Source organism: Emydura macquarii, unplaced genomic scaffold (genome assembly GCF_026122565.2).
Source record: "Emydura macquarii macquarii isolate MOO-44397 ecotype Brisbane River unplaced genomic scaffold, CSIRO-AGI_Emac_v2 contig_3603, whole genome shotgun sequence".
NCBI lineage: Eukaryota > Metazoa > Chordata > Testudines > Chelidae > Emydura > Emydura macquarii.
Genome location: NW_027133740.1, coordinates 5,139,052 through 5,152,857, shown reverse-complemented (window position 1 = coordinate 5,152,857; position 13,806 = coordinate 5,139,052). Strand labels below are relative to the sequence as shown.

Genomic DNA, 13,806 nt, shown 5'->3' with positions numbered 1-13,806 from the left:
GACTGAGTGGCTACATTAATTCAATTGTTGCTTGTGACAACAAAGGGGCTGTGCTGGGGTATAACAGGCAGTTGTTGCCTCTTGCCAGAGATTCTACTGCCTTTGTGTATCCTGACTTCATGCATCCCACCTTAAGAAGGTGTCCTGCTATAAGGGAAGAACAGTAAGTTTACCTCTTCAAGGATGGCCTAGATAGGCCTGCCATGATGAGCTGCAGTCAGAACCAGCGAGAGTTGGTTCTCTGGCACCAAGATGGGCTGGGAGTAGGTGGAGGCCAATCAGGGCCCAGCAGGCCAGATAAAAAGAGCTGACTGTGTCTACTAGGGGACACTTTTGGGTAAAGCCAGGAGAGGGAGTGAAGAAAGGAAGGATCGATCTCCCTGCTCTAAATCAAGTAAACTGGCCCAGTCAGCATTCCAACCTTGATCGGTATTTGCTTTGGACCTCTGTGAAGGAATATTGCTTATGTGAAGGAGTTTAACATGCAGGGGGCTATCTTGAGTTCAGTGTTAATTTGTTTTCTGTAAACCTGAGGCAAACCCAGTCCATAGGTGGGCTCGTGTGAGCCCTTGACAGGGGGCAATTTGTCCTCCTCCTTGCTTATTGTACAAAAAGAAGAGCACTTCACATAAAAATTACTTGGCAAACTGGGTAATTTTGATTTTAAAGGTTATGGTCAGCCTGAAAAGATCAAGTTTTGTTTTAATGACGTGTGTGTGTGTATGGAATTACTCTTACACAGGATAAATATATACATAAGATAATCAGGTCTCTATAGATATATTTTCTGAAGACTAAACACAATTGATCACCTCAAATATCAAAGTGTTAGCTAGCTTAAAATGAAATTAGTGTGGATCTTCTACTTCTAGGTAGAAAACTCAATTGTATTGGGAAATATAATTATGAAGACTACCATCCTTCCAGAAACAGTTATAAAAGTAGGGTCTTGGTGTCTGTTTCAGCAACTTGAAATGAGTCACTTAGATCAGTAAGATGAATTCTAATAAGCAGCACAAACTTTAAAGCAATGTGTGCAGTCCTTTGAATCTTGAAACAAAAATCAGTAAGCGTCTGATGAAATCCATTTGGAGTCCTAAAAAGGTATCTCTTTCCTTTTTCATAGAGTCCAAGCTTTCTCTTTGAAGCTCTCTTTCCTGCACATGACACACTAACTGAAGAGCTGGATCCTTCCTTCAATTTGCATGAGACCATTGCTAAGGTAAGGGAAATTGAGATGCCTCACTTGAAGTCACAAATACGTCATTGCATGTGGACAAATTGTGCTCATTAGTCAGACAAGGTGTTTTCAGAGATGTCTCCTTCCTAGTTGTCTGTTTATTTCACAGCTAAAAATAACAAATAGGTCTTTCATTCAAATTAGTATTGTTATGTGCACTGCTGGGTATACTGGTGAGCTTGCCTGAGAAAGAAAACTAGTAACCCTGTGTAAGCTGTATTTTTTGTAACTTTCTGTTTCATGGTCAGTGTCACTTTGCACAGTTGATCTGGTGCCATTGGTACAGGAGTTTGGCTCCCACTAGATGGCAAAGCATTGCACTTCCATCACCGTCCTTTTTGCAGAAAATCTACTACAAGTGAATGGCTAATTTATGGTTGGGACACTACAGGAATTCTTCCTGGAACCTCCCCAAGGGAAGCACTGAATCAGTGTATCTCCCAGGTAATTTGGCCAGCTCACTTTCTGAGCTATGCTGGCTGGTGCCAGTCTCCCCAGTAGAGAAGAGATTACCGGAGGTTGTGTCACTGTTTGGTTTTGGAGGACCCATAGGCTGGGTTCTGCCAGTGAAAGAGAATATTTCCATACATAGTATTATTGTATTGCCTGCTAGCCTCTAATGAATGGACACTCTGACAAGGTGAAGGTCACATGCATATCTAAAATATCTGAATGTTTCCTGGCTGCCCTCTCAGCCCTCTATTATGACCTGAGTATTCCTCCAAACAACCTGGTAGTATAGACTAGCAACCTCCAAGATGCTCTCATTCCCTCTTTCTCCTTACATCCCTCCTGTGATGGGATGTCTATCCCATATAGCCCTGAACAGGTAAAATAGGCCAATTAACCTTATAGACTGAACCTGATAAGACCTAATGGCTGATGAAGCCTAGCTGGGAGAGGAGCTGGAATAGGCCTATAGAGAAAGTTGGTGGTAGGAAAAGGGCTGCAGGGAGGAGCTTGGCGGTCACTCCCTAGAGAGGAGGGGAGTTGGCTAGGTACAAGGAGGAATTCTAGGCGGTGAGTAAACCATGAAATCCTGCCTTGGACTACAGTCCCTGGCCAGAAGGTGGAAGTAGCCATGAGGAGCCAGGGAAGCTTCAGTGGTAAACCTGGAGGTGGGCCAGAAGATAGAGAAGAGAGATAGGAAAAGAGCCCAGGGAAAAAGCAACAGGAACTTGAGCAGACCACAGTTGCTGGGCACAGGGTCCTGCGGCTGGAGCCTGGATTAGTGAACAGGCCTGGGTTCCTCTGGGAAAGTGGCACAGTCTTGAATGGGAAGACTGCCTGGAATGGCACCCGGACCACTGGTCAGGCGAGACTTTGTTACCCTGGAAGGGGAAAACTATCTAGTGACCTGGCCGGAGGGCCAAGAGGAAGCACTGCAACTCTTAGAGAGCTAATCCCCAGATGCAGCCACAATTAGGCACCCCCGTGATAAAAAAAACCCTCTACAACTCCAATCAGCCCTGGCTTGAACAAGAGATAAGACTATAAACAAACTGATCTTAATGCAATCCGATGCTTTTTTAAAAGTTATAAGAGTGTAAGAACAGGATATTTTATAAACTACCAGTAAATGGGCCTTGTGAACTGAGTTCTTTGCACATTTGGGGTTATTTCATTTAGAAAAGCAGCTGCTCTGCTTTTTAACAAAAAATTCATGAGGATTGTCAGGGTTCAGACTTAGCATGCTGGCACAGCAGCTGCACTGACAAGCAGATAGTAACTCCTCTGGATTAAAAAAAAAGAATCCTAGACATGTCTTTTGAGCCTCAGGCTGGAAGAGGTTGGGAGCATTGAAGATTAAGGAGCAGTAATGATGGGGAGTCCCCTCTGGTCCTTCCTGGCAGGAAAGATGGTTTTCATGACATGGTTCCTTGATGTCAAAACAACTTAAAAGGGGATCATCAGAACTCCTTCCTTGAACCCTGAGTCTTGGGGAGCTGTGAATCATTTAATTAATCATAGCTTCATGATGAACCATGACCACAATGAATAATCTACCTTTGAATAGTCCCTCAATCATCTTGATTAGCCTAGAAAAACATGCTTTAATAAATTGAGATAGTTGCCTCCAAATATTTTGGAATATCACACCCGATTTTATAGTACTTTCACAGCTTTCCATTGCTCATTGGAAGTCTCTTGGGATAAAACTGTGTAGAACACGGAATGCTACAGCTTTATTTTCACAGTGCATTTCTTGCTGTATCCCAAAATACTTCTATGGAGATAAATAGCACAGAGAGTCATGAGGCCCCAATCCTCAGTTGGTGTAAATTGGCGTAGCTCTATTGATGTCAATGGAGTTAAATCAGATTATACCAGATGAGGATATGGTCCATGAAATTAAAGCTAAAAACACAACCCGCACCCCCCTGACACACATACCCCAGAGGTAAAATAAGGGGTATTGGGTAGGAAGGAAAAGCATGTTTTCAGCTGAGATCTGAGCATAGAGGGAGATTCTGTGAGGTGAAGAGATGCAAAATGGATGTACTAGATAGCAGGAGTTGTCAGCCATAAATGGATAAGCATTTAGTAGATTAATGCACACCCTGGATTCTTCCTGATCTGAGTGCCTCTAACTGCCTCAGGTGTGAGCCAATGACCTGATCTGAAGATCTTTGAAGCCAGTAGATTCCAATTCAGTGGACTTTGGATCTGTCCCCAATAACCTATTAATTACAGTCTGATATGGCTTGTTGCTGTAACAATACAGCTCCTTTAACTTATCTGGTAAGCAACTTTTATTAGACATGATGTGGATTTTTATTATGTGTATAGTGTAAAAACTAAGTGTCTTTCCACTATTAAAACAATAAACAGTTGCATACTTTTTTGAAAGTGTACAAAACTCCCTTTTAACTAAGGATGTTGGTCACAAGAAAACCTTTTATATGGCAGCAGGTTTTTTTTGGAGATGATGAAATCCCCCTAATTTTGTTATTAATTGTAAAACCTGAATTGTTCATTGAATTCTGAATGTGTTGTCATTTCTATTTCTCCTTGACAAACTTGTTTTTCCCCAACCCTACATTTGATACTGGTGGCCGTATGTCCATTCAAGGGAATTTCAGGATATGTAATCAGGGGTTCTGAGAAGTCTTTTGATTAGAAACTAGCAGCCATTTCACTGGTCTCTTTACCTGACACCGATTTCCATGCTATAGGTTCCAATGTGACAGCTCATTTTTTACATTGTTACTGGTACCTTCTCTTAATTCTTTCAAAGTACAGGTATGTACTTGGAGAGAGGGAAGAAACTAAAATTTAGATAAAGGGGTAAAATGTATAAAAGAAAGAGGCTTATATTATGCCGGCAGTATGTGGTAGCATAAATGAACTGCATAACATTTTGCCTCAACTACAATTTTGCAGTGTATATTCAGTGATGTCCACGCTTGGAATGTACAATATAGATATGTGCGTATTTTTCTGTAAAATGTATTTGTATGAAATAGCAAGGATAAAGTATGTGGTTATGTCAGAAGTCTGAATGTCATGAGTTGGACTTCAGAGGAGACTATGCAGAAAGACACTACAGGGTGGATTTCCTACCAAGTACTTAATATTTTATTTAGTCACATGCACCCATTCTTCAATGCAAAAATTAATATCAGATCATCAAAAAGTTTTACAAAAAATATCCTAGTCCTAAGAGTCTCACAGAGCAGCAACATGGATGATGATGAATGCCTGCAGTTTGCTGTAGCACTAACAGACTGTATAACATTGAAAGTTTGAATGTCGCAATGTTGACAACTCCTGTAATTTTATAGCACGTCTCACTTTATTTGTGGTTTCTCTTAAGGCTCCAACTCCAGGATTTGTGAGAATCTCAGCTTTCATTATTATTATTTTATTTTTAATATTTTTAAGTATTTTAGCCCTCATGGTTGTGGAGAAAAGTTGGAAAACCTGAGTGCAACCTACAAACTCTAAAACCTGGAAGACAAAGAAAGCCTAAAATGTTTTGTCTTAAAATTTTGTCAGATTGTGAAATTAAACATCATAAGATTTTAAAAATAATCTTGTGATATTGAGGACCTGACTCATGATTTCTAAATGCTGGGCGTTGACAATACTGTTGATTTCAGAATCATACATTGTCTTTTCTCAGGTACCTTTGCACTAGAACATCACTAGTTAGTGGGAAGTTTAAAGATATCCGTGTAGAACACCGTCAGCTTGTATTCTGAGGACACTGCTCCCATGAGTATACTCAGACTATGGGTATGTCTACACAGGAACTTGAAGGTGTAAGTTCCAGATCACGGAGACATTGCTATGCTAACCCTAATCAAGCTAGTGGGCTAAAAATAGGATTGTAGGTAGCTATTGTGGCTGGACTAGCCACTCAAATATGTACCTAGGGTCTTGGACGGGATCAGACTCAGGTGGCTAGCTCATCCTGCTGCTCATGCCACTATGCTAACACTTCTATTTTTAGCACACTATCTCCATCAGAGCTAGTGCAGGTATGTCTCCTCAAGCTGGAAGTCACACCTGTAGCTCCAGTGGAGACATATCCAATGGTAACTGGGTGCCTGCAATCTATTCAGGTTGCCAAACTCAAAGCTAGTATATTTTCATGTAGCTTGGGCCTGTATAAAAATCAAAGGGTTCTGGGATCCAATAATAGTGTTGATAGTTTCTCTTCTGTCTTAACCTTCCTCTGCTGATGTCATTACTGGCCTGCCATTAAAAACTTCAAGGACAGGGAGAGAATTCAGAAAATCTCAAGTATATGAGGCAGAAGGGGTGGGCCTAGATGTCTGCACTCCTATCCATGTTTGAAATGGATAATACTATTCACTCACATTGTTCAGAAAATAGCAAACTGGACTTTCAGGGAGTTCTGGACTTACTTTCAGACAAATATATCCTGGTCACTGCGAGCATCACTGATGTCTTTAAACACATGTTTTAATTGACTGTGCTTGACAGAAGTTATGCGCTTGAGCCCTGTTTCTGCAGTCCTGACTCTGAATAGAACTTCCTTTGCTATCACAGGGGAGGGATGGATGGGAAAAAGACAGGAAAGGTGGAGGGAGAAATTGAAGGGAAGCAGAGACAGTTTTGTTTGGTTTTTTTAAATGGGGATGCCTGGAGACATAGACGAAAGGGATAAGGGGAAAAGAGTGAGATGGAATGACAGAGGGAATAGTTACTGGACACAGAAAAATAAAATTAAGGGAAATTAAAATACACCAAGATATATAGAGGAATGAAGAAAAACAGAATTAAGGAGAGAGGGAGAGGGAGAGAGAGGTGGGGGGGAGGAGGGGAAGGCAAATGCAAACACAAGGAGATATAGTAAGATTTTTTTTACATAGCAGAAAGCTTAATGCTATAATGAATAACCCAGTAGTAGAGTAGATAAAAATAGGACATGGTTAGAATCATTGCACACATTGCACTTCACCTGGGGCAACAGCATTTTAGGGTCAGCCCTACTTCTTCTTTTGCCTTCATGGTCAGTCTTTTAAACCTATTCTTCGTGTTCTCAATCCTCTTCAGTATCAAAAGCTACCTGAGAAAACTCTTTCAAACAGATTCAGTTTTTAGATTCTATACCTCAACACTCTGTTTTGCTATGTCTTTGTTCAACTTCTGAAGTTACTTAGCTATTAATTGTACTGGGAGGAAAGGGGAAAAAGAGAAGGCTTGAAAAGGAATAATTGTATTATCTGTTCAGCTGTTAAAACTCATGGTTTTCAGATTACATTCTAGAAGGGAGCAGAATAAAATCTGACTGTGTGTATATATACATCTGCATGTTCCCAACTCTAAAAATATCTTCGGTTTACTGTATGCGTATTGATTTTCAATGTGATCCCCGAGGGAGAAAAAGCTTGATAAAGTTTTATCTCTTTTAAAAGAAAAAACACATTTCAGTTCACCCTTAATGGAAATGTCTGTTCTAGTCAAAGAAAGGAAATTCCAGTTACATGGAGATATAGATCGCTTAAACTGTACCTTTTCTGCCCCATTCTATTTTTGATCAGTTATCCTTGGTCACTGTATGAATGGAGGTATAATTCAGCCTATTCTACTTTACTCTTATGAATGATACATGAGACTTGGTTCTTTGTTTTTATTTTTTCCATCCTATTTTAAAGCAAACCATTAGAATATTTTTGAGTTTGCTAGTTACAGTATGCCTGCTGGTTTTTCTTGGAATACTGCAGCCTGAAAATAAAGATCTGCATTGTTATTCAAGTGAAGGTAAAACAGAGGAGGTGGATAGAAATGCAGAAACATATCTCCCAAGACCTTGTAATTTTGAAAATAAAATTCTGTAGCCTTTTATGGATTAAACAGAAAAAGACAAAATATCATTCTTTTATTTGGTCTTTTGAGTTTCATATCTAAGCTGTATTAGTGATGTCAATAGAATTTTTGATGCAGTTCCCTAAACACCTAGCAAACCTTGGTGTAAATTGGCAGGTTGAATGATCAGGCTGTAGTCAGAGTTTCTTAAGTGAAACCACTTAGATTTAAGCAGTAAAGAAAGATAGTTAATTAAAGAAATTTATAACTAAGCATTTTTAACACTGTTGCTTAATCTGAAAGGATATTTTACGTTTTCATTATGGAACCCTGAAGCTATGTGCTCAAATTATGCCTTTTTATAAAAACACTCTAGGCTTTATATTTTTATATCAAATTATTGTTACTTCATGCAAAGTATTTCCATGGAGAGATGCACTATACATTTCTTGACACATTAAATAAGTGAAAAAAATATATGCTGGTGCATATACCTGTAAAATGTGGAGAGTGAATGTTGTTTCTACTAAAGAATCAAACTGCCATAAACTGGATCTAGGTTTTTAAAGCACCCTTCTTTCCCCTGAAGAAAGTATCACAGACATGTCTTGCCTTTCTTCATTCACAAATGTATTGTTAGATTCAGCCAAAGGATTCATTTGCTGAAATTGGAGTTTATACTGACTATATATTTTCCATCATAGAGAGGTTTATTTTATTGTTTTTCATTATATTACTTGAAATATTATAGTTTATTCAGTTAACTGCTTTTACTACTTACAAGCATCATTGTTACTTAAAATGAGGCTCTCAACAATTGATTCTTTTTTTAAGATGAAGTTAATCATTAAAACTTTCCTTTCACCAAATAATGCAGCATCTTAAAGGAATTTTGTCTTTTCAAAATTAAGAGAGTAAATGGCTAGCATTGTACCAGATATACTGATGGGCACACTGGTTATGATTTAAAAGTGAACATATTCCTTCTGCGCACAGATATGCGACTTCTACTTTCCTGCATTGTGTTGACTAGAGCTGGCCCTAGAAGTTCTGGCACAGTGCAGTGAAAATTTGATTGAGATCCCTGACAGCGCTGTCAAAATTCAAGGCAGCGTGGCAATTTGGTCCATGGATAGTGTTGGTTATCATTTTTAATCTGACTCTGCTTCCTGCATACTCATAAAATGATGAGAAGAAATTGTCTTTCACGCTAAAATGCATGAATCTGAATAATGCATATAGAATACCAACTGGTGGATGGGCTCCCACTCACTCCTGTATAACTAACAGAGATTTTGCAGCACTGGACCAGTTCCTCAGCTGGTGTACCAGATTTACCCTACCTGAAAATTTAGCACCTAGTGTCTGATTTTGGTAACTGTGAATAGATACTGACAAAGTGTGTTGCATTCTGTGAGTTTTAGTGTATGTCTACACTGAAATAAAAGACCTGCAGCACAGTCATGGCTGGCCCAAGTCAGCTGACTTGGACTACGGGGCTAAAAATTGCAGTGTGGATCTTTGGACTCGGGCTGGAGGTTGGGCACTGAAACTCCACGATGGGGGAGAGTCTCAAAGCCCAGGTTCCCACCCAAGCATGAACATCTACACTGCCATTTTTAGCCCTGCAGCCTGAGCCCCATGAGCCTGAGTCAATTGACCTGAGCTATGAGATTCAATGCCAAGGGTTTTTTACTGTGGGTTAGATGTGTCCACATTTGTATTAAAAGCTTATCTCATGCACTCATGCACCCAGTATTTTTGCCTTAGACACAGAGAGTTGTTGTTTTTCTTTAAAAAAAAAAAAAAAAAAAAAGAGAGAGAAGAAAAAAGAAAAAGACTTCTTGCTCATTGACCTGACTTCTGTCCTTGAAGCTGTTCTGTCCCCATGATAAACCCAGAGGGCAGAATCTTGCTGTCTTATGGCATGAAATAAAACAAACAAGCTAAAAAGTCAATATCAGTGTGCTTGCCAAAATTGCATGTATCATTTAGAAATGGATAAATCCCTTTCAGCTTCTTCAACCATGTTACCATCCCTTCCTCAACTGGGAGTTTTTCTTATACTCTGTGCACTTTACACTGAGAAAACAATACTTCATATATGTTTTAAATGTATTGCCCAATTAATGGACTGCCCTTATGAATACGACAGTGAAACTGATCCCCTCTTTCGCAATAGAATAGAACATAAATATCAAGTATTTAATTCATTATTTTGCAAAGATGAAGTAGCAAAAAAATGCTTTTTATTTCAAGCGGTAGAGAGACCTATGGTGGTGGTGGTGGTTTGTTTTGGTTTTTTGGAACTGTAGGTCATGAATCTAGTCCCAGTGTTTCATATATGTGTTTGGCTGATGATTAAGTCTGAATGTAGATATACTCAGAGTTATGGGCTACCCTAAGGCTTTATACATGATGGGTGACACTTGATCCATGTTCAGGACTAAAAAGCAGGCAATAGTATTATACTATGATCATGTGTGTAATAACTGTGTAATGCTACAAATCCTGATGTTCCCTAATTTGAATAGCGTCCATCAGCTGCTGGTACAAATTAATACTTTAATCTATGCCTCTATACATAGTCTTTAATTTTCCTTTAGCAAATTGTAATGCCCAAAGAAAAATCTCTCTAGAAAGCATCAAAGTCTGAGTGCTGTGCCATTATAACATTGCCCTTTCTCAGCTGCTAATGTCAGAGAAAATGCATTTTAAATTTCAATCATGACTCTTTTAGTGACCAGCTTGGGCTTGATTTGAATGATGTATGTCCCTTAGAAGATCCACCATAATTGGTTTTTTAGAACAAAGTTGGTATATATTCATTGAAGCCGGAGTAGCTTTATTATATCAAATTGAGATTTAGAAACTGAGAAAATGTTAAAATCACAGCATTAAGAGATCCATATGCGGAATAGTGATTATCATAAAAGCAATATTTACTGCATCAGGACTTATTTATTCTGACCCAGCTGTGAAGATGCTTTACAATTGAAAGCTATGCACAAAGTAAATGTTAAAACAGTATTATCAAATGCCAAACTACACATAAATTAGATATGGGTAGCTAGTGAAATACTTGACTCATCATGGGTGCTGTCCATATAGAGAGCCAAAATGGTTGTGTGTGGATAAACTGGGTCATCAAAACTGTCTGTTTCCAGGACACATGCTGGCACGGTGGTCTTCAACTAGTTCCTAGCTATTCACAACATAAGATCACTATCGTATTTGCCACTTCAGTGTCAGTCTAAACAAAGAGGCCACAGATCAAACAGATCATGGAGACTGAACCAGTTTTTCACTCATTGCAGCAGAGGCACGCTGGCAAGATCAGTGTGAGAGAAGCTTAAACTGCAACTGCCTATCTTGCACCTGTTCTATGCATAAAGGGCTTGATCCTGTGCCCACTGGAATCATTGGTAAAGCTCCCATTGGCTACGTTCTCAAAGAGAGATGCCGGTGGAACCTTAATGAAATCTAATTTGTGAATTATCTGGTACTAGAATCTATGAAAAGTTTAAAACATAAATACCTGGGGTTATGTTTAAGAGTAAAGGATTAACTAATTAGGGTTAATTGTCAGCCTATGGTGGCTGATTAGCATAACTAATATAATCCAATGAATACCCTGAAGGTAAATATATTCCTGGATTCACCAGGTGACATGAATGGTGAATGAGTGACTAATTAAGAGGCAGACAGAGTATAATCAGAGCATGCAGGTGCTCTGATGGATCAGAATTGCTGTCAGATCGGCATATATTAGAGCCTGTAGTTGGAAGACAAATATGGGTTTGCTTGCTGGAAGACCTGGGTTGGGTTAAAAGATTTTGTGCAATGGGAAAAATATATGGGCTTGCATGATGGTAGAAGAAGTGGTATTATAATGGCAGGATAGCCAAAGTGTAAATAATAGTCCGGCTCTCCATTATTGGAGCAAGTTGCAGCAAACCAATTAGTGATTGGTCAGCTGTTGTCACTGTTAGAGCTTGACAGGGAATGTCCCTCCCCATAGGAATAGGCAATATGTGAATTGGTGCAAACAATTTGGACCTGAATTTCCTTGCACACAGGAGTAAATCTACTGATATTCCATTAACATCAACAGTATATTAACTTGTTTCAATAAGACTCAGAAATACAGTTCTGCAACTCTCACACGGAGTTTCATAATAACTCGTTTATTATGTGAGTTAACAGTACTGGCTTTAAAATATTTTTGTGTGACTTTTAATATAGCAACATGCATTGCTTAGGAACTGCAAATTTCTGAGAGCTTTAATGGGAATGCTTGAGGGAATGCCAATGGGGCCATTCACCAGCACTTGGACTCTTAGCAATACAATTTTTGTATTGATTCTGCTTTGGCAGGGACCAAACCCACGAAAGGCATGTTAGAAATGTCATAATTGGTTCTATGATGAGTAATGGCTTCTGAAAGCTAGCTCTTGAGAAAGTCATTAGTGATTAAACTTCAGTGAGGGCATTATATAACATAGAATCTTTGTGTCTTTATAGCATAATGACTGGTGTGCTTCAAACGTCCCACAATAAACCCTTTTTTCTCTTCTGTTTTTGGGAGAAATACCCTTTGTTTCTTCTTGATTTAACATGTCTCAGTCCCATACAGGTTATAGACACACAAAAGATATATTACAATCCAATTCTTTTCTTTGGGTGAGGCTACAGATGAACACTTTCTTTGAAAGTGAGCTGAATGACTCCAAGACTATTGGTTAATGAAATTCACTCATGATCCAGAGATCAGGTGCACCACAAGAATTGGCAATGCAAACAGGGCCCACAAATGTGTTTCAGTTTTTCTTTCCTTTTGAGGCCTTAGGTGACACTTTAAGTATCCAGGCCTATCGAATCACTGCTTCTCTGCTGAGAGTGAGAGCGAGGAAGCTAAACTTTATACAAAGCTGTACCAGGAATACAGCAGTATCACTATCTCTGATGTTTCCTTTGTAAATAATCCACCTTGATCAAATGCTGTTTGGAAATGAGTAAATCAGGAAGGACAAGCACATCCCAAACAAGAAATGTAAAAGTAAAAAGAAAGGGAAATGTTCCCTTCTGTAGCTTGAATACTGGCAGTCACTGCAGAGCATAAGGAACAGCTACCACTTAATGACTGAAAGGAGCATCAGTGTTGACATGGCCTGTGTACTGCTGAGAGCTGAGACTTGGAGAGGAGGCAGCACTGGAGCCTGCCACTGGCCGCAGCTGCAGCAACTTCCTGTACATTTGTTTTTGTTTTTTCTTAAAGAGCCTTTTTAAATGGGCTTAAAACAATGTTTTCATTCACTGCTAAAATAGAGAGAGAAGAGGAGCCAGAAGGAAAAAGAAACAAATGGGTAACAGGTGCCATTGAATTTGTATTTAAATGAGGCACTAGCTGGTTATGTTACAACATAGACAGGAGATAAATTGAGCTAGAAAATAAGATGTTTCGATTTGTACTAAGTAGCAGCTGCCTTTAATGTTTTCTCAAATATTAAAATAAAATCATCTAAAAATAAAATAGAATAGAATTTTTCAACTATTATTGTATTATGACATGTCCTGATACTGCTGATGTCACGAAGTACTGTAAAACTTAATATATATCTTTAAAAATGGAAACAATTTTGAATTTTTCCTAATTTTTTTTGTTTTCATTTCAGGAGAATTTGTTTTTGTGGGAAATTTCTTCAGAATTGATACAATGTAATGAAAAAAAGTCAGGTTAGATTAAATGGATTTTTCCAACTGTTTTGAGCATTTAGCCTGTAGAAAAGCACAAGATTAGATGAGGCTAAATACACCTATAGGCTGTTTGTGTTTCACTCCAACTACTAAATAGAAATATTTTTTGTTTGAAGAAGACTGTTGGCCAATATCGCTGGTCACAAGTTCCCAAAGAGAAGAAATGTAAGACACATAGCTGGTACTGCAGGAGGATAAATGGTTGGTATACACAGGGTAGTGTACCAGTGTAAGTGTGGAAGAATTGTGAGATACCGAGCAGAGACAGGTAAGAGCAAGAGGCCCAAACTTGTGATGGGTGCACTTACACCAGAAAGATATAGCTAACCCGTTAGCCATTATAGGCATGTTTAACAGAGCAAGAGTGTGTAACCTCAGAGATACTAAGAGATGGTATTTAGCCAGACAAGCATGCTGCTTACTGTAATTCTTTCTCCTTGTATTTGAAAGAACACCAGCACCGTAAGACATTTGTGTATATATGGGAGATAAGCCACTGCTTTAATTATAATTGCATGTGTACTTTCGAT

The 13,806-nt window shown here is 38.9% G+C and overlaps 1 protein-coding gene across 5 annotated transcripts in view; it reads left to right on the top strand.

Moving 5' to 3' along the window:
* Nucleotides 1-13,806, top strand: part of NAALADL2 (N-acetylated alpha-linked acidic dipeptidase like 2) — a 691,918-nt gene that overhangs the window by 579,882 nt on the left and 98,230 nt on the right. For 4 of the 5 annotated variants that reach the window (XM_067536536.1, XM_067536537.1, XM_067536538.1 and 1 more), the window contains one exon: nt 1,127-1,222. In XM_067536536.1, coding sequence (XP_067392637.1) covers nt 1,127-1,222 — 96 coding nt within the window. Of the gene's footprint in view, nt 1-1,126; nt 1,223-3,840; nt 4,002-13,806 lie in introns of those variants that run through there. The other variant, XM_067536540.1, reaches the window with a different exon arrangement.